At 36.5% G+C, this 27,126-nt stretch overlaps 1 protein-coding gene across 3 annotated transcripts in view; it reads left to right on the top strand.

Annotated features, from left to right (window-relative positions):
• Positions 1 to 2,292, top strand: part of Spopl (speckle type BTB/POZ protein like) — a 61,802-nt gene extending 59,510 nt beyond the window's left edge. For 2 of the 3 annotated variants that reach the window (XM_059260402.1, XM_059260404.1), the window contains one exon: positions 1,346 to 2,292. In XM_059260402.1, the coding sequence (XP_059116385.1) occupies positions 1,346 to 1,490 (145 nt within the window). In that variant the 3' untranslated portion in view covers positions 1,491 to 2,292. The remainder of the gene's footprint in view (positions 1 to 1,345) is intronic. The other variant, XM_059260401.1, reaches the window with a different exon arrangement.
• The last annotated feature ends 24,834 nt before the right edge of the window (positions 2,293 to 27,126 follow it).

The raw sequence follows: 27,126 nt of genomic DNA on the forward strand, positions 1-27,126 counted from the left end.
AAGCAATTGCAATGAATTATGGAATCTACTTTCATTGGTATTACAGAAAAGCAGAATAAAGGGTGTGTGAAGTAGGTATATAGTGAGTGAATAAAAGCTAGAGAAAGCAAGCAAAGATCAGATCTGAAAACAATGCAAAATTAGGACTTTTGACAATGAAGTGAAGAATAATGAATCTCTAGTAATGGTTAATGCCTCTGATTGGACACAATAAGGCTTCCATTCTTAGCAGTGTTTCTGCACGTTGATAGATGGGTAGATGAAAGTTGGAGTAATGTTGGTATTTGAGAAACAAGGTTAAATTCAGGTAAATAGAAGGCCAGAGGAGAGAAGGAAAGTATAAAGAACTAATGTGTTGCTTTTCCAGTTACTCTGATTGCTCATTGAGAGAATGTTATACATATAAGACACAGTAAATAAAATAGTAACAGAGCAGCTGGAGCATAGAAGGGGGAATGAAAAGCAATAAAGAGGATGGAACCACATTTCTCGTTTTTAAAACTTAAATATAGGGAAAGGGAAAAGTGGAGTACTGCATAATATAGTCATACTCCTTTTGCTACAGCAGCCTTATGGAAGCTGCAGTAAGAGAAACAACTTAATAGGATTAAAGACAAAGAAGAAAATGTGATAATGAATCAGTTGTGAGATTATGAGGATTAATTGTGAATACCTGATACCTTTGGAAATTAAAATGGAAGTTTTATGCTTAATTAGAGGACTGGCTCTAGGATACCTCCCGGATGTTTAAATTAAATGCCAAGCAGTGGTGAAAACTTCAAGCCAAAATGAGAGACAAACAATTTGAGGCTTAAGGAGAAAGATGGTGAGTTCTTATGTGGCTGATACTTGAGGCTCATTCAAATGAAAAGAGCCAGTGATTGATGATGTATCTTGTGGGGAAGCACTAGGATTTAACTTCTCAGTAGTTAACTATTGGGCACGTATTAGAAATGTGACAAACAGATGAGATAAAATGCATAGTGTAGTAAAAGGAGAGAATGTAAGTAAAAGATTGGAACTCTAGAGAAAACCTGTAGGAGGTACTCAAAAGGAAAAATAGATCATCAAGTACTTGGAAAAGAATTTGCTAACAGTGAACAGAGAGCTATGAGAACAACCACACATGTCCTCGGGTTCAAACATGCAGAAAAATCTTTTCAATTTTGACAAAAATGCTGATAAGATAAAGATAATATTTAAAAATTCAAGTGAATGTATGGAAAGAGGTAGAGCACTATTTAAAAATCTCAAAATCCACAAATTAGAAAAAGCAAAACTGATAACTCAGCAATGTGTTTGAGAAGTGTTCTTTTAGTAAACATCACTTAATCTTCTTTTTCAGCCAAGCAACTGACATCATGGAAACAGCAGGGTGGAAGTCTATGATTCAGTCTCATCCTCATTTAGTGGCAGAAGCTTTCCGAGCACTAGCATCTGCACAGTGTCCACAGTTTGGTATTCCACGCAAACGGCTAAAGCAGTCTTGAGTCTTCCATGGACAGTAGGAAAATTGATTGCCTTTACTCCCCCAGGTCCAGAAGGATTCCAATACAAACCATAAGCAACAGTTGTTTCTGTCTCTTGTCCGCAGAACAAAAGCTAGAGAAGCATATTGCTTGCTTTCAGGTGGATAATTTATGGTTTATACTTCAGCTTTAAATCAGACTGATTAATTCACTTCAAGGCCTTAAATTATCTTCAGTGACTTCTCTTGTTCATAATAGTTTAATTTTTTTATTGTGCCTTGTCAGTTTGCCAAGGCTATGCAGGATTGCACTAGCTCCACGATGCAGTAATATTGATAACTGAAGATACTGAGTTTAAAAAGGATCTTCCATTATTTTGGAAACAAAAGAATTTTATAGGTTTTGTTCTATGCAGTCTCCAAGTTTAAAACTAGGTTCTCCTGGCTTTGGAGATTGCCAGAGGCGCCTCCAGTCTCAGTTCTGTTGACACTAAAGAGCCTATTACTGTTGAGGTAAGTGTGGCCACACACTGCTCTGGTTAATTTATTTTTCATTTCATGGGGCAGATAAGTAATGAGTTGGCCTAAACTTTTAGTAAAATTTTTGGTGTTTATCTGTATATTAACTGCTCAAGAAACTGGGTTTATGTGCATTTCAATGATTGAGAAATGATTTGAAGTTAAGATTTCAGTAAAAAGAAAGCATGGATTTTGCTGTGTTAAATTTATAATGACTTACATTTGAAAGAATAATTTAGTAGATGTTAAAGTCAGGATGACCAAATGTACATTTCATGAGTGGGCCAATTAAGAAAGATATATATATATATATATATATGCACTTTTAATGTGTAATTTTTCTATGATGAATGGTACATATATATTTTTTTTCCTTTTGAGGGGATTATTAAGGTATAATTACGTTTAAACATTTAAAAGAAGTTTATATGACACATGGAGCCAACTTGGATGTTTGTGATAATAGATAAACATTTGCTTGATTATAGATTAATTGATTTGGATTTCAAATAGTCATTATTGAATTTATTACTATTTTATCACGCTTTGGAAAAGGCACCTAACAATAAATGAGTCCTGTACAATCTACTTCCTTTTAAACAATGAATGGATAATATTTGCCTGTGGGAGATGTGTGGGAAAGTAGAGGACCCTCTGAAAGTGTGTGCAGCCTCATTAGGAAACTTTATTTCCCCTTGTTTTCTCCTTGGTGACTCACTTACTGATTAACTTAGATTGCTGAAGTTTTACATAATATGAACAGGATAAATGATATCAACTGTTTTTCATGAGCCAGTTCTTTATTATGAATTTAGCTTTACACACAAAAATGTTTGGAGGTTGGAAATTGTTGTGAGATGTGTTCTGATGCCTTGTCCTAGAGAAGCAGAAGTGGTCAGTGTCAGATTATATATGACAGAAGCATGGTAGTATGCTTCCTACATAAAGACAGAGCATGTTGCTGGAAAAACAGGTACATATGCCTGTATGTTTGCATTTAAAGCTTTATTTCCCATATTAAAATTTGTGTAATTTGTTTATTTAGTCTTAAAATTCAAGACAAAATAATTAAGCATATGGTTTTAAAATAGACTTTATTGTTACTACAGCTTTATTGGATGTTAACTGAAGCAATTCTAAAATACTTACATTGAGAAAATATTGTCAAATTAGCACAGTTCAAAAGAGCAAACAAGCAAAAATCTATTTTTAGATATTTTAGTTTGAGTCTTTCTTGTTTTACATTAAAATGGAACGAATTATTTGTGATAGAAGAAAAGTTTTCAGCTGACAATGGGCTTCACCCTGTATAGGAGAATCATGACAAGCAAAAATTTACTCCCTTAATTTCATTATAATATGAAGCCTATTACCTTAACATTGTACAATTTTAAAATACACAACACACACACACACACACACACACACACACACACATATACATATATATATACTTTTATTACAAGATTTTCCTGTGGTCTTACGAAAAAAGATGTCAGTCAGCTATGAAATACATTGGCACATATCATAAAAACACTGAAATCTATATACCACCTATTGTAAACTGATTCTCATTAATTTGGTCTACATTCTAAATACAATAAAATACAATGAAATATAATGATCATATAGTGGTCATTATAAATGTTTATTGATCTTAAGGATTTTCTTATAAAGATTTTTGTTTTTAGTTTACTAACATATTTTCTACCAAAAATGTCAAACACTATGCTCTACATGTTATCTGAAATGTCCACTTTTCTGATAATACAATACCTACCATTATACCCATAGAATCATTCAATGTTTTATTTTTTATGTATATTTTAGTAGCATATTTTAGGTTCTTGAGTCAGTGATAAGAGGCTGTTAATGTATTCTTATTGAAGTATCATAATAGCATTTCCCCCACGGACCTCCCCCATTTTTAAACTATATAAAACTTGGCCAAAATAGGTACGAATTCTGTCTAATGCAATCTTTGTCTTTTAAGTTACCAGTTTGCTCCTATTACCCTTTAGTCACCCAAACAAAGCTTTCCTCAACAAGGAGTGGTTTTAAATATTACAATTAAGAAATGTAGCCATTGGAAAACTGTTCTTTGGACTAAGATTTAGAAACACTGTTATTTGTGCCTTTTTCATTTTTTACTTTTAATGTGTTTGATATTTGGAGCACAAATATGAAGGTGCCATAATATGGCTTGCTGATGTTACCTCCTTAAATACTTCTCTGTCACTGTCTTCAGATAGCTATTGGAGAACGTTGAATCAAATGTGGTCATTTGTGTGAGGTATGTATGTGTTTGTATCTGTCTTCCCTTGGGCTGTGTGTAATATGTTTAAGACTGAATTTATGAAAATAGGACTTAGTTAAAATATGCTGAAAGTTCAGATTAATTGATGTATCTCATTTTAGTGTGCTTTATTTAAGAAGACAGTGGATTGCCAGAAGACAGTGTAATCCTCAAAAATGTGACCAGCATTCTGCATGATAAAATAGGAAAACAGTGCTGGTTTAGGATATCAAGTATAATTAAAATTTAAAATAATTGCTTTACGTATCTTAAAAGTGTCATGAGCATTACTGTTTTATTTTTTAACTAGATCTAATTGAAAGTTTAAATTGTCAAAGATATTAATTTGCCCGTTTAAAGTTTTGTATATAAATTCTAAGAATTTTTTATATAAAATTATAGATAAGGACTTCGAGAGTGGTTCAGTGATAGAGTGCTTATCAACATTTGTGATCCCTGGGTTGGATCCATAGCACCACCAAAACACACAAAAAATGAGGAGTCAAAGATAGTATTCCTTGTTAGAGAAATGCAACAAAGACTCGTGTAAGTTTTATGAAAATCCAACCCAGTAAGTTTTACTAAAAGCCACATTCATGAAGAGATAGACTAACCTGACTTGGACATGCCTGGTCTTAAGTGAGTGGATGAGTGAGTTATTTCAGTGTTCTCAGAGTATAAATACAGCACTTTCAGCACACGTGAGAATATTTTGCAAACCTTTTTATATAGAGATTGTGAGCTCCAGTTTAAGTGTTCATGGAATGATGTCAATGTTAGGTCTCGCTGAACAAATACTGAGTGCCTCAAATGCAAGACTTCTTCACTAGGAATGAAATCACACTGTATCTTCTGTTGTTGTATGTGAACTTTATGTCTGAGAAGGAATACTTATATTTAAATATTTTCCTGTTAGTAAAGCTTATTGTATACTATAATCTAGTTAATTTTGCATTGCTTAAAAGTGAATTGAGCCCATTTATGGAAATAAAGTTCTGCTAAAATTATTTAATTATTAGTTCTGAAGGAAGTTGACTTCAAGATTCAGATATATAAACATTTAACTTTTCGGCCTTTATTTAATCAATTGGTGTTTTATGATGAGATACATACTATTTGTGTCTTGATGTTGGAAATAGATTTTGTGTTTCAGCACGTTGAGTTAAAATAAAATTGTTACTACTTATTCAGAATTAATTTGCTTGTTTGGGTTTATTTGAGTCTTATCAAAAAAGTCTGCTTTAGTGTACTACTTTAACATGAAAATTTAAATTTCACATACTATGTGTCTTCTACATTGGGAAGCTTATATTTTTGACAATTTTAAATATTTATTGCTATTAAAGGGCAGGCCTAGGCAGCATATTCCTAAACCAGCTCATTGAGAGTAACAAAGTGCTTAATAGTTGTGGCCATGTTGTCAGCTAGAAGGACACCATGCCTCCCATATACCTAACACATATGTAGATATATGTACATACACTGAATTTTTCTTAGGATTATAAAATAGAACATTTTCCATGGAAGTGTAATCAAATAAGATAGAAAGGTTGGAATTCAGACTCAGAAATGAACTCAAAAGAGCCTTCTACTCATACACTGCCGCAGTCAGCCTGCTTGGGAATGTTGAGATGAATGTTGTGTTATCTACTACCTCAGAGGAGTCCTAAAGGACCAAGAATAGTACTTGCTTTGTTCACAATTTTTTAAAAACAAACAAACAAACAAAAAACTGTTTCTTTTATTTTTTGAGATTATACTATTATTACATTTATCCCTTCCTTTTCATCACTCAGAACTCTACTTGCTGTTTTTCAAATTCATGACCTCCTTTTCCATGAATTGTTGATACATATGTATATGGGTGGTTGGTGTAGGGATGTTTCATGAATACATAAATACAGCCTACTCAGTCTGTATGATGTTACTTCTATGTACTGTATATGTTTTCAGGACTGACCGTTTGGTATTGAATAACCAATAACCTGGTGGAAGACATTTCTCCTGCTTTCAGCATTATTTAGTTCCAGTATTTTTTTTTTTTTTTTAATGTTAGGGTTGAGGCCTTCAGGGCTCTACCCCTACCTCTAACCCATCTACCATCAGCCACACTAACATGTCTATTGTTGTTCTTATTTAGCTCTTGCCTAAGCAGTCTTGTTGGTGAGATTTGATGGGTCTAGCTTCTGATATTTCTAGAAGACACAATCTCACAGCAAATCACATGATCCTCTGGCTCTTAAAAACTTTCCATCCCCCTCTTGAGCCATGATCGCTGAGCCTTAGTGTTCTGGTTGTATTGTAGATGTATTCCTTGGGCCTGGGATCTACAATTGATTTTGATTGGTTTTTGTTCAGTTGGAGTCTCTGGCTCACCCTTGCACTGTCCTGGAAGCCCCATTCCTGTCTCTTTCCAAACCTGACCTGCTTAGAGAGTCTCCAGACAAAGAAAAGGTACTAAAAACATAGTTTTCCTCATTCTTGGTCACTATTGCAGCTTCATCCCCTGTTGTGGCCAGCTACCCAAGTCTCTGCCTAAGCACTTAGCTTTTAACCATACTTGGGCACAAACTCAGCTTGTGGCAGACATATCATCACCCCCACCTACAGTCTATAAAATCTTCCTGCCTTAGTTTGGATGCACATCCTCTCTGGTCTCATTCTTAGAGGCCAGTGAATCAATCCACCTGGGAGTTACTTTGCTTAGTATACATGTTGTTATAACTTTTCAGTTGAGCTTGATCTTTCTTACTGTGTTGGCAGAGAAACTTATTAAGGGGGGCAGAAAACCTATTAGTTGTGGTCTGCTTTAACAGTCTCCAAGTCTGTTTCAAAGAGAACTTTCCTTGATGAGGAAAACACTTGGTGTTAGAGATTATGCTGGTCTTATAAAGTGATGGCTATAGGTTCTCCAAGATTCATCTCAGTAGCCCAGAGCAGCTGTCTAACTTTCCAGTACCAAGGATTATTTCTCTCTTGTTGAGTAGGTCTTAAGTCCAATTAGAGAGCTGTTGATGACTGACCAATTATGTATGCATTACTGCACCCTTAGGGTTATAATGCCATGCTGGTCATTATTATGTTTCATAGGCATCATAGCTCTGTAGGACTTTTGCTTCCCTCTTTTCAAAACTTGTATGGCTCCTTCTGACAGCATGAAATGTAGTCTTCAGGAAGAAGGCATTCATTTAGGTCAGATCCAGATCAGTTTCCTCTGGGCCCTTTGTCTGAAGTACATGGTGTTATCAACAATAGAGACTTACCTTCCAACTCTGGGTTATAACCAAGGGCAATAGCAGCGGCTATTACAATGTGTGTAATACAGCAGTAGTTCTCAATCTGTGGATCACAACCCTTCTGGGGGTCAAATGACCCTTTCCAGGGGTCACCTAATATCACCAAAAAACACAGATATTTACATTACAATTCATAAAAGTAGCACATTATTATATTATGAAGTAGCAATGAAAATAATTTTATGTTGGGAGTCACCACAACATATGGAACTGTATTAAAGGGTTGCAGCATTAGGAGGGTTGAAAACCACTGTATTACACTATTTTGGGAGTCTCTTAGGAAACCCCGATGAACAACTCAAAAGAGGACTTCTCATGCCTGGTGTTAAGGTTTTCATTAGAGAGTCTTTGGATCTTGGTGAGAGAATTATTACCCAGATGAGAAAATTTCATTCAAACCATATATGTATATTTATATATAGTTACATATATATTTTAGGTAGTAGTATAATTCCTTATGATTTATTCAGATAGACTTGCTATTGTTTTACCCTTTTCCCTCCTTCTGTATTTATCTCCGCCCCTCCCTAGCCAAAGCCCCTCCCCACTCTGCCCCATATCTCAATCAGATAACTTGTTCTGTGCTATTCCTGTTTCTTTGCTCCCCTACCACAGCACTCATCCCTTTTTACTTTCCTGGTTTCTGAAGTTACTCCAAGTATGCTCACACTCAGATGAAAGAACCTGTCTTTCTTTTTTCTGGATCTCCCTTACCTCATTCAATATGGCCTATTCTAGAACCATCTATTTACATGCAAGTTACATGAATTAGTTTTTCCTTATAGCTGAGTAATATTACAGAATATATATGTGCCATATTTTCATTATCCATTTTGGGTGAAATCATTTAGGTTGTTTCCATTTCCTAGGTATTGTGACTAGACCAGCAATGAAGATGGCTGAGCTAGTATTTATAGAATCTTTGGGCTTATGCCAAGGAATGGAATAGCTGGGTCGTATGGTAGATTTATGTTTAATTTTTAGAGAGTTTTTCACAGTGCTTTCCAGAGTGTCTAGACCTGTTTACAATCCCACCAACAGTCACTGCCCCTCCACCTCCATCCTCCCCATTCCTTTTCTGTTGTTATGTTGATCTTTGTCATTCTGACTGAGGTAAGATGAAATCTCAAAGTTATTTTCACTTGTATTTCTCTAATTGCTAGGGGTCATAAACATTATTTGAGGTATTTCTTAGCCATTTTCATTTCTTCTTTTGAGCACTCCCTGTTCAGATCCCAAGCCCATTTTTTAAGTGGGTGGATTTTTTTTTTCTGGTGTAGTTTTGACTGTTTTTTGAGTTCTTTTTATGGTTTGGATATTAATCCTCTGACAGATGCATAGCTAACAAAGATCCTTTCCCATTCTGTGGGCTTGCACTTCACCTGGTTGATTGTTTCCTAAGCTGTCAAGAAGCTTTTAAGTTTTAAGAAGTCCTACCTGTTGATAGTTGGCCTTAATATTGGGCAAATGGAGTCTGACTCAGAAAGTCTTCCACCTAGATCATGTAGAGTACTGCCTCTGTCTTCATCTGTTTCCCTGTTGCAGGTTTCACATTTCCATCTTTGATCCATTTGGAGTTGAGATTTTGTGCAAGCTGTTAGATCTTTGGTCCATATGGAGTTGTGTTTCTGTGCAAGCTGTTAGGTACAGGTCTAATTTCATACTTCTGCATGTGGATATCCAGTTTTCCCAGCACTGTTTGTGAAAGGTACTGTTTTTCATCAGTGTATATTTTTGGCATCTTTGTCAAATGATCAATGGCTGAAGTTATATGTACTCATGTTTGGGTCTTCAGTTTTGTCCCATTGGCCGACATGTCTGTTTTTCTATCAATACCATATTGGTTGTATTACTGTAAATCTCTTATATATCTTGAGAACTGAAATGGTAACTCCAGCATTATTCTTTTTGTTCAGAATTGTTTTGGCTATCCAGGGTCTTTTGGGATTCCCTATGAATTTTAGAATAGTTTTTTCTACTTTCAAATAATGAGATAGGGATTTTGATTGAAATTGCAACAAATCTGTAAATAGCATTTGGTAAAATGATTATTTTTACAATATTAATTCTACCAATCCATGACCATAGGATATCTTTCCATTTTCTAGTGTCTTTCTCTATCTCTTTCTGTAGTGTTATAAAATTTTATTGTAAACATCTTTCACTTCCTTGTTTTTTTTTTCCCTAGATAGGTTATTATTTTTGTGGCTGCTACAAATGGGAGTGTATGTATCCATGATCTCTTTTTTAGTATGCTTGTTGATGAATAGAAAAGCTATTGATTTGTGCGACTTGTTTTATATCCTGCCACATTGCTGAATGTATCATTTATAGAAATTTGCTGGTAGAATTTTTGAAATTTCTAATGCATAATATCATGTCATTTGCAAATAGGGATTGTTTGACTTTTATTTATTTTGTAAATCATTAATTTCGTTCTCTTACCTAATGCTCCAAACTAGTTCTTCAAGGTTCCTGATTTCAATGGGATTGATTCAAGTCTTTCTCCATTTAGGAAGATGTTGACTGTGGGTTTCCCATATATAGCTTTTAACTGTGTTGGGTATGTTCCTTCTGTACCTACATTTTCTAGGACTTTTATCATGAATGCATGTTGGGTTTTGTAAAATACTTTCTGCATCTGTTGAGATGATCAAGTGCTTTTTGTCCTTAAGGATGTTAATCTGGTTTATTACATTTATTGACTTGCATTTGATGAACTGTCCCTGAATTTCAGGGATAAAGCCAACTTGGTCATGGTAGTGAACCTTTTTGGTGTGTATCTGTAATATGTTTGCAAGCATTATGTTGAACATTTTTAAATCTATGTCTATTGCGGATATTAACCTGTAGTTTTCTTTTTTGTTGTGTCTTTACATGGATTTTGTATTAGAGTTATAGGGGCTTCATTGAAAGACTTTGGGAGTACTCCTTTTGTTTCTTTTCTTTTTTATGACCGATATTTTTGTTGGATGTATTAGTCTAGCTTGCCTGTCATGGTCTTTTAGGACTTCAAATGCTTTGCTACAGGCTCTTCTGGTTTTCAAAATTTCCATTGAGAAATCGACTGTTATTCTAATGCATTTTCCTTTATAAATGACTTGTGTTTTGTTTTGTTTTTGAAACAATATACCATTTCCTTGTTTTGTATACTTCGTGTTTTAATAATTATATGCCATGGAGATTTTCTTTTTAGGTCTTGTCTATTTGGTGTTATATGTGCTTCTTGCATATGTATGTGTAATGCCTTTTCTTAGTTTGGGGTTTTCTTTTATGATCTTGTTGAAGATCTTGTCTGTGCCATTGGTGGGATTTTTCTCCCTCATCTATTCGTATAATTCAATGGTTTGATCTTTTTATGGTATCCCATATTTCCTGTATGTTTCTTTCCTGGGTATTATTGTATATTGTATTTTTTTTTTCATATTCCTTGCTTCTTTGGTCTAGATCCTCTACTTTTCTTAGAGTCCCGTTATTCTGTCTTCTACTTCCTTTTGCTGTAAGGCTTTCCCTTGAATATTTTAGTTGGGTTATTGGATTTTTCAATTCCATTTTCATTTCAGCTTGAGTCCTCTAAAGTGTTTCTCTTTAATGAATTAATTTTCCAAGTCTTGGTTGGACTTCATTTTGATCAGTCTTTTGTTGATATTTTCTTGTTCATCACTCAGGCATTAAATTCTCCTTAATTTCTTTCTCCTTTGTTTGTTTGTTTGTTTTTTTTCCCCCCCGGAACTGTTTCTTTCAACTCCTTAAATTTTCTGATGAATTTAGTGGTTGTTCTTTTAAGTTCTGTGTACTGGGATTCACCTAGGTAAGTCTGTTAGCAAACATTTCTGCAGGCCTGATAACTTTTGTAGGGAGCTACTGGCTCGATCATGTTTATATTTTTAGGATGAGATCTGGCATTTGGACTTCTTTTGTTAGTTGTGTACAGAACATGCCGGAGCAGAAGAGAGGATGTGTTGCTGGTTTGGCCTAGTTGTTAATGGCTTAGGTAAAGTGAAGTCAGGTAGACAGAAGAGACTAGGCTGGTATGCAAGATTTTCCTCCTGTTCCAGATGTTGAGTGTGGAGGTGGATGAGCCCTTTGGCTTGGGAAGCAAACAGAGCAGGTCCTGGTAGAAGCCTAGAGCTTGTTTGTGGAACAGGCAGGGGTGGCCAGACAATGCTGGTATTCTGGATGTGGGATTCTGGCTAGATCTGACAGGTTAGGGAGTATGTGTGGAGGAGGGTCAGGATGACCCCCAGAGAGAGATCCTGGGTGCAGGCTATCTCTGCAACTATTACAGCCAGCAGAATAATGATATGTGGGAGGCAGGAAAGCAGTTTATTCAACATGACTCAGTGGCTGATTTTGATTCAGATTCTGAGTCTCACCCCTGTAGATGAATTTCTAAATGGCCTTATCAAATAAAAAAAAACATGGAACCAAATATAGGGGTGAAAGCCTTAGAGAGATCAGGGAAATAGGGAAAGCCATCAGCCCACCTTACCTCACCAACTCTGCAGCTTCCACATGCCAGCTACCTCCTGTCTACCCACGTCTATATGCCTTGCTGTTCTGCCATCTGATTTGTTCTCTCTGTTCAGCTACATCACTTCCTCTTCCTACACAGCTCTGTCACTTCTTGTCTATCTGTACAGACCTCTAGACCTCCATGGTTAACTAGTTTTGGGATTTAAGGCATGTGCCACCACACCTGCCTCTGTTTCAAGTGTGGCCTTGAATACACAGAGATCCTGCCTGCCAAGTGATAAGATTAAAGGTGTGTGCTAACATTGCATGACTTCTATGTTGTGGCTGGCTTTTTCCTCTGATCTCCAAGCAAGCTTTATTTATTAAAGCACAAATAAAATATCACCACACACCCCAAGTAGTTTATTTAAGCACAGCACAATTTGACAAAAACTCTTGTGGTAATAATACCTAAATCCCATGTGCACAATAAGGCTCAAAGTAAGCTATATATAGATCAGATGTGACTACATCAGAACCCTTTGTAAAGTACATTACACCTTCCATAAAAGTAGATTGATTGAGAAAAAGAAGGTTACAGTAAGGGACTGGGGGTGGATGTGGTGTGGTCTCCTACCACACAGATAGTGCAAAGGTCACCAGGGTCTTACTACATCTCCCAGCCTTCTAGGTTGATAACAGGTTATACATCCTTCCTTTGAAGAAACAACCTTATGTGTTTAACATTCCAGGTTCCCCTAGTGTAGTGGTTCTCAACCTTCCTAATGATGTGATTGTTTAATATGATTCTTTATGTTATGGTGATCCCCAACCCTAAAATTATTTTCATTGCTACTTCATAACTGTAATTTTGCTACTGTGATGAATTGTAATGTAAATATCTGTTTTCTGATGGTTTAGGCTACCCCTGTGAAAGAGTCACTTGCCTCCCAAAAGGGTCATGACCTACTACTCCTAGTGCTTATCTGTGATAAGGACAAAGACCTCTGTGCCTCCTACACCTGAGGAAGGATGTGTAGAATCTGACTGAGTGAAGAGGTTCAATCTTACTTTTTCAATGAAAGACAATTAGTAGAACTCATTCACAAAGCATGCAGTTTCTTTTTTTCTTAACACCAGGAATGTTTTCACACATTTGCAGTTTCTGTGGGGCTTCCGATATCTATTTCTGTTCATTTCTTTTCCTCTTTCCCAAGGACTCAGATGTGATCTTCTGCTAGTCTGTGATAGAGCACCCATACAATTCTTTATATAACCCAATCTTACCCTTTTCCTCAAATTCAAACCAGGACTTAATAGATGTAACTAAAGAGAAAAATTGTGTCATATAAAAAGAGTGATTATAGTACACACACACACACACACACACACACACACACACACGGCCAGTTCCCTAAGCAGGATTTTGAGAGTGTATACTTTTCAAAGTACTAAAAGTATATGAGGTCCATGAAGATTAAACAGAGATGAAAAAATGCAAATGGTATGCACTTGACAAGGATATAAAGTTGGGTGTATTAAACTTAAGGATATTAAACAGCAGGTATATGAATCAGCAGAGGACACAGTCATATGATCGCAGACTACAAGAGCAAGAATAGAGAAGTGAAAAAAACTGATTTCCCTTTGATTTCATTTATTAGTACATTAAGTGGACTGTCTAGTACTGTGCTGGTTTGTATATGATAATAAAGGAAAAATGGTTTAAGTTTTCTGAAGTTTTATTTTCTTAAAGAAAATATAACTATTTCTGAGAAAATTGCTGGTAGTAGTTGTGATATATTGTGTCCCCCAATATTTTGTGTACCCTAATAAAACTTATCTTTGGTCAGAGAAGAGAACAGGTACTAGATTAGACATAGAGGCCAGATAGTGGTGGCACACACCCTTAATCCTAGCATTCCGGAGGCAGAAATCCATCTCTGTGAGTTCAAAGCCACACTGGAAACAGAGCCAGGCATGGTGGCACACACCGTTGATCCCAGCATTTGAGATCTCATGTCCTTGCTTTGGAAAGACTTACACCTTTAATCCCAGGAATTGATGGCAGGAAGCAGAAAGGTATATAAGGCATGAGGACCAGGAACTAGAGGCTTTTAAACCTTTAGGCTTTTAAGAGTTGGACTGAGACCCCTAGAGGTGAAGACTCAGAGGCTTTCAGTCTGAGGATTTGTGGAAACAGGATCGGCTGAGGAATTGGCGAGGTGAGGTTGGCTGTGGCTTGTTCTGTTTCTCTGATCTTTCAGCATTCACCCCAGTATCTGGCTCCCTAATGAGGGAGGTGGAAGACCCATACATCTAAATTGAGATTGGTTATATATAAGTTAGGCTGCTTAATGGGGGTGCTATCTTAACTGTCATGTGAAGTCCAGTGGGAACATTCATAGAACTTGACATGTCACTTTTCTAGTATGGAAGGAAAAAATAATGTAAAAATCCAGGATTTGTTTTTAGTACACTTCATTATAGAAGTTATACTTAACCTATGAGTCCTGGGAGATTTAAAATTGGGCAGAATAGAAACGTTATTGTGATCAGCAATCTATCCTTCACCAAGAGTAGAGGAGCCTAGAATGGAGAGTCCCTCTTAAAAGGTAAATGATGTTAGTGCTCAATGCAAGCCTTTGGAACATTGCAGCAGAGAAGAAGATTTGGGAAGAAATAGTAAGAAAGCTTCAAGATTAGTTGGGTGTGATAGGTGGGAGAGAGTATAGTGACTCAGGTTTACATTGACTAATCAGATGGAGGAGATCACTGTTGATAGAGCATCACAAACATTAAAGTAGTTTTGAAAGAACCCTCATCTCAACTTAAGGTTCCTGTGGGACATTCTGCTTGGATATTTAGAGGAGATTTGAGAATGATAACACAAAAAGTCAGGAAGATACAGATATTAATTGGGATAGGAGGGGTACTAGTTATCAAGACAGAACTGAGAATGAATCACAAAACTCTAGGTTGAACTGAAATTGACACAGATTCTGAGTGCAATTGGGGCAGAAGCAAGTTGTATGTAACAGCCTACAGTGATGATCAAAGATTGGACTGCCTTATTGGTGGCCAATTGATTGTCTATTGGAGTGGACCATGACAGCAGCAGGACAGCTCCAACCAAAGAGCACAGCAGTAGCTCCTGTTGAGAAGTAATAAGAACATCACTTTTGCAACTCGTAACCAGCACAGACTCCTGGGTGCCTACAGACTTGTGTGTCCATTTGACAGCTGCCAACTTGATTCCCTACTTCTCTACCACCACTATGGCAGGAAAAGAAATGGAACCCAGACCCACTTAAAAATTCTTTGGATGAAATCAGCTTCTGTTCTCAAACCCTCACTGTTTAGGTTTGGCAGCTCTTTCTTGATTGTTTGGATTGTATAGTTAAATGCACATAGACCAACCCAATCAGGGCCCTCCTGGCTCCATAAAACAAGGTATGTGGGTTTTAGATAGGTACTCTTTTCATAGCTCATCAGCTATGGGAGGAAAGGAAGACTACCTTCAGAATGCCACCAGAATGTTCTTACCTGCTATCTCCAAACAGATACCTACTATTCTAGTTTACAAGATTTGACCCCTGTGGTCCTGCCACAACTTACAAGTCTCTATTCCCTGGCTTCAGATGGGCACTTGTTCCTGCTGCTCTCCATATCCACCAATCCTATGACCTGTAGCTTTAGCCTTCCAGACTTTCTTCTCCAAGAAACCGCAGGAGCCGTAGCACTTCTTTTATCACACTTGTTGGCAAACTCCTGGCTACCATCCCACTTCTACCAAGAGTTCAGATACTACTGTTCATTTGAGTAGTAGCAACTTGTTTTCCCATTTTTTTTAATTAAGAGATTTTCTGTTCATTTTACATACCAACCACAGATTCCCCTGTCCTCCCTCCTCCTGCCCCCCAGCATCCCCCCCCCCCGACCCACCTCCCTTTCCCACCTCCTCCAAGGCAAGGTCTCCCATAGGGAGTCAGCAGAGCCTGGTACAATCAGTTGAGGCAGGTCCAAGCCCCTCCTCCCTTTATCAAGGCTGTGCAAAGTGTCTCACCATAGGCACTAGGTTCCAAAAAGCCGGCTCATGCACTAGGAACAGGTCCCGATCCCACTGCCTGGGGGCCCCTAAACAGTTCAGGCTAAACAACTGTCTCACTTATCCAGAGGGTCTAGTCCAGTACCATGGGGGGGGGGGGGGCTCCTCAACTATTGGTCCACAGTTCATGTGTATCCACTAGTTTGGCTAGTTGTCTCTGTACTTTTTCCAATCATGGTCTTGATATCTCTTGCTCATAGAATCCCTTCTCTCTCTCATTGATTGGACTCCTGGAGCTCTGCCTGGGACCCGGCCGTGGATTTCTGCATGTGCTTCCATCAGTCACTGGATGAGGGTTCTATGATGACAGTTAGGGTATTCAGCCATCTGATCACCAGAGTAGGCCAGCTCAGGGACCCTCTCGACTATTGCCAGTAGTCTGTGGTGGAGTCATCCTTGTGGATTCTTGGGAAACTCCCTAGCACTCTGCTTCTCCCTATTCCCATGGCGTCTTCATTTATCATGATATCTCTTTCCTTGCTCTCCCACTCTGTTCCCATTGGAGCCCCAGAGACCGGCCAGCTGCCCCTTCCCCCACCCCCTCGCCAAGCAAACAACCCTCAGAGCTGTTTTCCCATTTTAATTGTTAGTTCTGGGTTAATAAAGTTCTGGGCATTTGTTTACCCTTTGCTCTCTGCCTACTTCATTCTTGTAGAGGGCAAGGCAAGAACCAGCTGAAAACAGAAAAATTAACTGTCTATTGGGATCAAAGAACAAAATGCAGATGGAATTACTGAGGTTGTGGTCATAAAAGAAGAATGGAGTTAGGTCCCAGACAGAAAAGTTGCCCTGTAGCACATTAAACAAATAGACGGAGAATCAGATCCCTTTTTTTTCTTTTTTTTTTTTTTTTTACCCAAAGTTGATATTAGACTCTATGTGAGTCATGTATGTATATGCATGTATGTATGTATATATATTATATATCTTGTGGTACTGTATGTCCAGGGCCAAAAGATGGGTGATTAGTCTGGAGCAGAAGTAAATGAACTTACTTTGTAAAGGATAAGACAGTAAATATTTTAAAGCTTGATGACCCTCATGCTTAACAATTTCATGGTAGTGTGAATACAGCTATAGGCAATACATGACCATTGAGCTTGGCTATATTCCATTACAAATATTAATAAAAGCTGGCAGTGGAAAATATTTGACTCTGCCACATTATGCTAAATTGGAAGATGTTAGTAAACGTTGAAGTAATTGATAGCAGAGAATAAAGTGTGGGTGGCCTCATTGAGTTTGGAGGCCAAGAGTTTGCAGGTGACGAGATCTACTGTTTTCCTAATTGGTGTTTCCACAGGAGTAATTGGAATAGTAATGTAGAGGAAACTGAAGTAATGAAATTGCTGCTATAAAGGATTTACTAATAAACTTGCTTAGGGTATACTAACTTACAGAAAGGAGCATTGCCTCCAACATGACAGGAAGATAAGTAGTATACTAACTAAGCTTGTTAAAAACTATGGGAGAGAAAATTTTGTACCATAATTGAAGATTAAGGTTTCTGAGGAAAAACTTCAATCAAAAAGATTGACCCCCCCATTCCCATAACAAAGGGAGACAACCCTGACTTTAGACCACCATTAGGCCAGTGGTTCTCCATCTTCCTAATGATGTGACCCCTTTTTACAGTTTCCTCATTTGTGACCCCAAACCATAAAATTATTTCATTGCTACTTTATAACTGTAAATTTGCTACTTTTATGAATCTTAATGTAAATATCTAATATGCAGGATATATGATATGTGACTCCAAAGGGGTTGTGACCCACAGGTTGAAAACTGCTGTATTAGGCCCATCCTCATATAAAAGAACATGCCTATGAAGGGCAGCTCAAGAAGGCTGTGCAGAGTCACAGCTGTCATTAAATCCTGACCTGCCATTAAGTCCTCTGTGCTTTTACCAGGAAAAGTATAGTTCTGCCAGGCATGCAGGATGATCGTAGGTAACAACTATTTGAAAAGAACACTGCTGTACTTACAAAAAATAATTCTGGCAATATAATTGCTATGTAAACCTACCATGAGCTCAAGGGGCTAGAATAGAATATATTTCCATCATGTCCACTCACTGCTCCCAATACAATTCCTCCTGTAACCTTTAGTCTTAGTCCCACCCTTTCCCAACTTCATTTTGTCTTCTTTCTTTTAAAAAATAACCTACTAAGTCCTATTAGTTCTATCTACATGATGCACAGGTGTAGGGCATCACCTACTGGAGCATGGACAAACCATCTATGTGCAACAATGCTGAAGAAAACTAAGATTTACCCATCAGGAATTTTCCTCCTGGTGGGCTGACACCCTGAAGTCAATGGCCACGTGCTGCTCCTCTGACATGGCCACTGGCAGGTTGCCTAATAAATACTGATTCCCAGTATCTTTCTCCCCTTTTCTAAGAGAATACCCCACGACTGTGATTCACAGAACTGTGTCTTATTGCTAATAGCTGGTATCAAACTCAGGAAACTATTGTTTATAGAAGCACTAGAATTTTGGTTAAGAAGACCAATATTTATTACATATAATTATTTCCCAATAGACATAAATAAAACAAAATTTAATTCTGGTTTGGTAAAACAGTAAGAATATCGAGAGATGATCAGTGAGATACATGAGCTGGCAAATAGGATTTATGGAAATGAATACTCCAATCAGAGTTGCAGAAAATAGATAAAGTGAAAATTATGATATGTGGATTCTGCAAGGGAAAAATTTTTCAACTAAATTGTACTGACAAGTGGATGATATATAAAGGAAAGATAAGTCATATATCTACGTAACTATATCAAGTAAAATATACCTAAGAAATAAGGAAAACAATGTTTTCAGATTATATAATGGAACTTATTTATTCTAGTGCACTGTTTTCTGCTGTTCATAAGCAAACTGCATTTTGGTATTAAGAAGAAAAAGCATTAGTATGTCTGTAAAAATGTGTCCAGAATGGTGAAAGTCCAAATAAATACCCAGTATGGGGAAAGTATTATATAGTTCTTAGTATGGATTTGAAGTTGGTACTTAACTCTCATTATACCCTTATGACTGATGAAACATTCTGGACATTCGAAAGTATTAATACCTCTCCAAAGTCTAGCCATGTGATTCCTCCTGATTCTCCCCTCCATGTACCTTCCTGAGACATCCCCTTAGTTCTAGCCCAGAACCCACATCCCTTGTACCACCCTTGTCTAACCACCCCTACTTGTACTTCTACCAATATTTAGGCTAATACAAGCCTCACTGCATCTTCTCTCAACATTCAGATGTTTCCCACACCATATACGAGTTCTATAGCCAGTCAGATCATGAACAACCTTTGTCAGGATCTAGCCAGGTGAGTCAGCCTGATCCTCCCATCCACACACTCCCTGAAATGCCATCACTAATCTGGGTTCCAGATCCATTATTTTGGACTAGTCTGGCTAGCTCTGCCAACTCTGATACCAACCCCTAGGCTTCTGCCAGAACCTTCTCTAACTGCCCTCAACCTATAGGTTGACCGCTCCTACAAAACAACCAACATCTCTACCCAGCCAGATCTTACATATCCTTCTCCAGGTTCTAGCAGGTGAGTGACTGATCCTCTTCTTCACTCACCCAGGCAAACACCAAGATCTATTACCAATCTACAGACTTGGGCCAGGACACATAGCCTAGTCTCCTGCATCCACCTAACTTCATTTTGCATAAGCCATGTCCAACCTTTAAGCCCAAATTGAACAGCACATCCTGGTTTCTGCCCTAACTTCCTCTGTCTCTATAAGCCACAGAAGTAACAACAATAACAGCAAAATACCAAGAATTGATCACAAGCTATAAAAAATACAAAAGAGCAAAATACCACCACCCCCAAATCTGCCAGCCCTATAGAAATGTCTAGCAGTGATAATTACCTAGATGAACCCCAGAACAGAGAATTTAAAAGAACAATCATAAACTTCAAACAACTCAATAAATTAAACAAAAAGGCCTTAAAGAGAATACTCAAATGATATCCAAGAAAACAAACATAAGACCAATGGAAATGACAAAGATAATTGAGGACTTGTAAATAAAATTCAATGAAGAGAAACATTAAAGATAACAAGCTGAAATGAAAATGGAATTAAAATATCCAGTTACCCAACTAGAAAACTCATAAGAATAACTTACTACTAGTAGAATGAATCAAGTAGAAGACAGAGTATCAGCACTCAAACAAAGAATAGAGGATCTAGACCAGCAGTTCTAAACCTGTGGGTCTTGAACTCTTTGGCAAACCTCTGTCTCCAAATATTTACATTATGATTCATAATAGTAGCAAAATTATAGTTATGAAGTAGCAACAAAAATAATTTTATGGTTGGGGTCACCACAACATGAGGAACTCGATTAAAGGGTCACAACAGCATTAGGAAGGTTGAGAACCACTGATCTAGAACTAATCAGTGAGGAATATGAAAAATGAAAATTGAGGCACAGGAATATACAGGGAATGTGGGGCACTGTGAAAAGACCAAACTAGATTTGTAGGTATGGATGAGTGAGAAGGATCCCAAGTCTATAGCATAGACAAGATCTTCGACAAAATCTTAAAACTTCCCCAAACTAAGTATCTTAGTTAGGGTTTCTATTACAGTGAAGAGACATCATGATGACAGCAACTATTATAAAGGAAAACATTTAACTGGGGATTGTGGTGATATTTTATTTGTGCATTTATAAATAAAGCTTGCCTGGAGATCAGGGGGAAAAGGCCAGCCATTTTAAACAAAGAAGTCAGGCAGCACATGCTCTTAATGCCTTAGCAGACAGGATCTTTGTGTGTTCAAGGCCACCCTAGGGAACAGAGCCAAGTGTGGTGACACATGCCTGTAATCCCAGTACCAACCATAGAGACTTGGAGGTCTGTACAGACAGACAGACAGTGACAGAGATGTGTAGGAAAAAGAAGTGATGTAACTGGGCTAAGAGCCAATGAGAGGGCAGAAAAGCAAGGCATAACCCTCGGTAGAGAGGAAGTCATTCTCTTTGGAAGCTGCGCAGTTGGTGAGGTGAGGTTAGCTGTTGGCTTTCTGTATTTCCCTGATCTCTCTAAGGCTTTAACCCCAATTTCAGGCTCTGTGTTTTTTTTTTTAATTTAATAAGACCTTTTAAGATTCATGCTACAGGGGGTGGCTTACAGTTTCAGAGGTTTAGTCCCTTATCATCATGGCAGAACATGGTGGCATATAGGCAGATGTGGTGCTGGAGAAGGGCCTGAGAGTTCTACATCTTGAACTACAGGCAACAGAAGCAATTGTGTGTCACATTGAGTGTAGCTTGAGCAAAGGAAACCTCTAAGCCCAGCTTCACATTGACACAAGTCCTCCAACAAGGCCATACCTACTCCAACAAAGCCACACCTCCTAATCGTGCCACTCCCTATGTGGGCCATTGTTTTTCACATCACCACACTAAAGAAAGACATACCCGTCCACATGCAAGAAGCACATAAAACACCAAATAGAAAAGACCAGAAAAGAAAACCCCCATGGCACATCATAGGAAAAGTATTGAAAGCTGCAAAAGAAAAACCAAAAGTCACATATAGAAGAAAACCCTTCAGAATAAGCAATGGGAGTTTTGAAAACCAGAAGAGCCTGGACCAAAGCATTCCAAGTACTAAATGACCAGAATAACCAACATCCAAATATATCCAGAAAAAATATCTGCCATAATTGGAGGAGAAAAGAAACTTTCCACAATATAAACAGCATTTTAAAAACATTCATCTTTGTTATGGTTTCCTTTCCTAGTGATAAACTTGAATCCCATTATCCTTAGTATATTTAGTTGTTGATCAGTTTCCCTGAGGGTAGTCTGTACTTTCTAACTTCTGTTTAGGCATCACTATTTTACCATGAATCCTTATTACTCCCTTTTTCTTGTCTATTTTGGGATGAAGAGAGGAATGAGCATAGACAAAATTTAAAAATAAATATGAAACAAATTACTAAAGCACCAAGTACCACTGAGTATACAGCACCCTCAAAAATCAACAATGACTGCAGTCAACATACACCTCTCAATAATAACTTTAAACATCAATCGCCTCAATTTTCCAGTCAGAAGACACAGACTGGCTGAATGGGTCAAGAAACAAATCTGTCTTTTCCCAGCAACACATCTTACCTTTAAAGATAGACACTTTCTTAGACTAAAAAGATGAACAAAATTATTCCAATCAAATGGGAGTAGGAAGAGAACAAGTGCCACTATCCTAATACCTGACAAAACTGACTTCAAACTAAAACTAATCAGAAAAGACAAAGTAGGACCTTTCATTCTAAGCAAGATATCAGTTAACCAAGAAGACATTACTATATTACACATGGGTGTACCAACAAATAAGCAGAGAAACGTCAAGATTAAATGACATCATACATCAAGTGGACTTAATAGATATGTAGAGAATATTCCACCCAAACATCAAGTAATATATCTTCTGCTCAGCTGCTCACAAATATCCTCTTAAATAGACCACAATCTGAGGTCACAAACACATCTTTACAAATCAGATTGAAACAACTCTGTCTTCTACTGGGCAATAACGCATTGAAACTTAAAATTGACAACAAAAAATCTCGACTAAATATTTAAGCTCATGGATATTAAGGAATCTATTACTGAATGATGAATAGGTCAAAGAAGAAATTATGGATAAACAAACATTTTCTAGAACTAAATGAAAGTAAATATACACATCCCCAAAACCTCTGAGACACATTAAAAAAATCAGAGCAAAGATAAATGACTTATAAATGCAACTCAAAACTTTGGAAAGGCAAGAATAAACATAATTCAACCCAGTCTACATAAAAAATAATAATAAAAAAGTAGAAATTAATGAAACAGAGACAAGGAAAGCAAAAATAATTTTTAAAAATCGAAGAGCTGGTTCCTTGACAATAAACAAAATTGACAGATCTTTGGCCCAACTATTCAAAATTAAAAAAAAGTGGACCCAGATTACCAGAATCAGAAATGAACAGGGAAGTAGTACAATGGACAAGAAAGAAATTGAGACTATAAGGGAATACTTTAAAAACCTATACTCCATTAAGTTGAAAACCTCAAAGAAAAATCAGTTGAGTTTCTAGATTTAGCCAAGCCACCAAAATTAATCCAAGAAAAGGTAAACAACTTAAATATACTCATAACAAATGTGGAGATTGAAATAGTAATAAAAGATCTTCCAACTAAAAAGAATTCAGGGTCAGATATGGATTCACAGTAGAATATTACCAGACTTTTAAAGATCTATACCAATTCTTAAACTATTCATATATATATATGTGTGTGTGTGTGTGTGTGTGTGTGTGTGTGTGTGTGTGTGTGTGTGTGTGTTTAAACATATATGCTGGGGAAAAAAACAGCATCTTCAGCAAATGGTGCTGGGAAAATGATGTATACATGCAGAAGAAAGTAGACCTAAATCTATTACCTTGCACAAAACTAACTATAAATGGATCAAAGACCTAAATGTGAAATCCAAAACACAGAAACTGCTATAAGAAATTAAGAGTCGGTACCCTACAGGACATAGTTGTAGAAAAGGACTTCTGAATAGGATTTCATTTGCCTAGAAATTGAGGACTACAATGGACAAGTAGGACCTCCAGAAACTCAGTGTTTCTATACAGCTAAACAAACAATTAGGTGAAAAAAAAGCCCACAGAACGGGAGGGAATCTTTTCCAGCTATACATCTGACAGAAGATTGATATCTGGAATATATGAAGAGCTCAAAGCTCAGAGACAAAGAAACAACCCTGAAAATGGACTTGGTATCTGAACAAGAAGTTCAAAAAAGAAGAAATAAAAATGGCTTAAAAAATGTAAAAAAAAAAAATTGTCCATCATCCTTAGCAATTAAGGAGAGTCAAATCAAAACTTGGCATTTAATCATACTCCAGTCAGAATTGTAAAGATCATTAAAACAACTAAAACACCCAACAACAAATGCTAGAGAAGATGTGTGAAAGAAGGGACCCTCAGTCATTCTTGGTAGGGCTATAGACTGGTCTAGCCACTCTGGAATTCAGTGTGGAGAATCCTCAAAAGCTTTCAAAACAACACTACCAACAACAAAACACCTAGTATATGACTCATCTATACCACTCCTTGGCATATGCCCAATGGACTGGATATCCTACTAGGTCAACCATATTCATAGAGCAAACATGCTTTTTTAATTCGTAATACTTAGGAAGTAGAAACACCCGTAATATCTTAAACTCATGAATTAATAATGAAATGTAGTGCATATGCACTGAAATAGTGTTACACTGTAAAGGAAAATGAAATTATGAAATTTGCAGAGATGTGTGGAATTGGAAAAAAAAATCATATGGAGTGAGGGAGATCCAGACACCAAATGATGATGATAATAATAATAATAATAATAATAATAATAATAATAATAAAAGAAAGAAGAAAAGACATTTCACCCAAACACTAAAGAGCCTAATGTACAGCATCTGTGCTGTAAATATATATCATTTGGCACTGGGCTCCACATTTTGACCAATTGTAGTATTCTGTAATGGCCTCTTATCTATTGCAAACAATTTTTGTTGACAAGTGTTAAAGATCATACTTAAATTTAGGTATAAGGATAACTATTTAAAATGGGATAAGGATAATATGGAAAACTATTTTGTTAGGGATTGTGACAGTTTATTTTTTCCTATTTATTTATTTATTTATTTATTTATTTATTTATTTATTTATTTATTTATTTATTTATTGTTTTTCAATACAAGGTTTCTCTGTGTAGTTCTGGAAGGGTACTGAAGCTACCTATTATCACTTTTTTAAGTTTAACAGGTAATTGTAACTGGTACTTTTTTTTTAAATGAAGTTGGGTGCTCTTGTGTTTGACATAGATGGTTATATTTTTTTATATTTTTTTAAGTTCTTTTATATTTTTCTTTTAATACCCATGTAGTGCTTTTTCCTATCTTTTCTGTTTTAATTTGATTAAAATATTAAATTATCTTAACCTGATTGCTTCTTCATTCCATTTGCTTGAAATACCATTTTTCCATTCTTTTATCCTAAGGTTTTGTCTATTCTTGTTGGTGAAGTTTTTTTCCTTGGATACAGGAAAAAGATGGGTCCTGTTTTCTAATTCAATCTGTTAGTCTATGTCTTTTTTCTGAGGAATTGAGACTAAAATGTTGAGTTATTATTGAGCGTTTTTTATTGATTTCTTTAAGTTTTTATGATGGTGTTGGTTGTGTTAATTTCATTTTCCACCCCTTCACTGCAGTTTTGAACAGAAGTGATGAAGTGGGCATCACTCCCTGCTTCTGAATGACAGACAGAATTACTGTGTTACTGTTGTGGGATGTTAGCACATCCTGGATGCTCTCTTCTTCTCCTGTTAATCTGAGTTTTCTCATGAGTAGGCATTGAATTTGGTTAAATGTTTTTTTTTTTTATCTGTTGAGATTACCATATGATTTTCAGTTTTTCTTTTATTATGAATTGAATTAATTTTAATATAGCTTTTCTTTCTTGCATTTCTGAAGTAAACCCAACTTGATAATGAGCTATTACTCTTTCTCTGTATTGCTGGATTATGGATTAGAAGGAAGTGGATGGGTTCAGTAATAGCCATATTAGGTTTTGGTATTATGCTTAATCTAGAATCATGGCACAATTTATGAAAAGTTAATTAATCCTCCATTAAAAATTATATAAATTTGCCACATTTCTAAATATATGCAAGAGTCTTAGTAAGCTGGTTTTTAGTTAACATCCTGTATGTTAACAGATTTACTGGCAAAAGTTTCATGCTATTGCATTGAATCTCTTCAGAGCTGTGTGGATGCGCAAGGATGGGCCTTTTTTATCCTTGATATTGGTATTAATTGCTTTGTCTGCACTAGAAATATCAGCTGTATTGTCAAAAGTTCAATTGTAGTTTTTAAATCTTATGAATTTTGTCTTTACATGAGTTTTCTATTGTGTTGATCTTCACCATGTCTTTTATTTTTAGTTACTATGGATGTATTTTACTATTATTTGTCTAGCTTCTTTTTTTTTTTTTTTCTGAGACAGAGACAGGGTTTCTCTGTGTAGCTTTGCGCCTCTCCTGGAACTCACTTGGTAGCCCAGGCTGGCCTCGAACTCACAGAGATCCGCCTGGCTCTGCCTCCCGAGTGCTGGGATTAAATCGTGCGCCACCACCGCCCAGCTTTGTCTAGTTTCTTAATGTAAGACATTTTAAACCTCTATACTTTCTGATACAACTTTTTAAAGCTACCTTATTTGTCTAAAAGTGTTTAGAACTTTTTAATTATTTTACATTGCATTTTATTGTTTTAACAATTTTCTAATTTCTCTGTGTATTATCTTGCCAGTGAGTTATTTAGAAATGTTTTATCTTGATTTCCAAGTCACTTGAATTTTATATTTTTGAATTTTAAATAACTCTGTTGTAGCCAGATGATATACTCTGGCCATTGATCTGACACTTATTTTATCCATCAAATATAGTTGAATTGAGTATGTTCTTGTATATACTGAACCAAATGTATATTCTTCAGTTGTCTTGCATACCAGTCTGTAAATGAATTTCTTTGGTCAACTTGGTTAATAATGCAATTCAGTTCTCTGTATTGCACTCATATTTGACTGACTTCTACAAACTCAGATGCTAGAAGAGAGGGATATTAACTTCACCATTTATAATGATGCATTTGTTTATTTCTACTTTTGGTTCAGCTAGTGTTTATGTTCTTTTATTAGATACATGCACACTGAGAGCTTCAGTGTTTTTCAGCTGAGTTGATTTTACATAAGAATATTCCTTTTTATTCCTGTTAATACATTTTGTGATTTTTTTTCTCAACGTAATATTTTTTATTGAGTCTTTGGGAATTTCACATCTTGTATCACAATCTCACTCATTTCCCTGTCCTTCCATGTCTGCCCCCAACCCTTGTAAC

This window comes from Peromyscus eremicus, chromosome 4 (genome assembly GCF_949786415.1).
Source record: "Peromyscus eremicus chromosome 4, PerEre_H2_v1, whole genome shotgun sequence".
Taxonomy (NCBI): Eukaryota; Metazoa; Chordata; class Mammalia; order Rodentia; family Cricetidae; genus Peromyscus; species Peromyscus eremicus.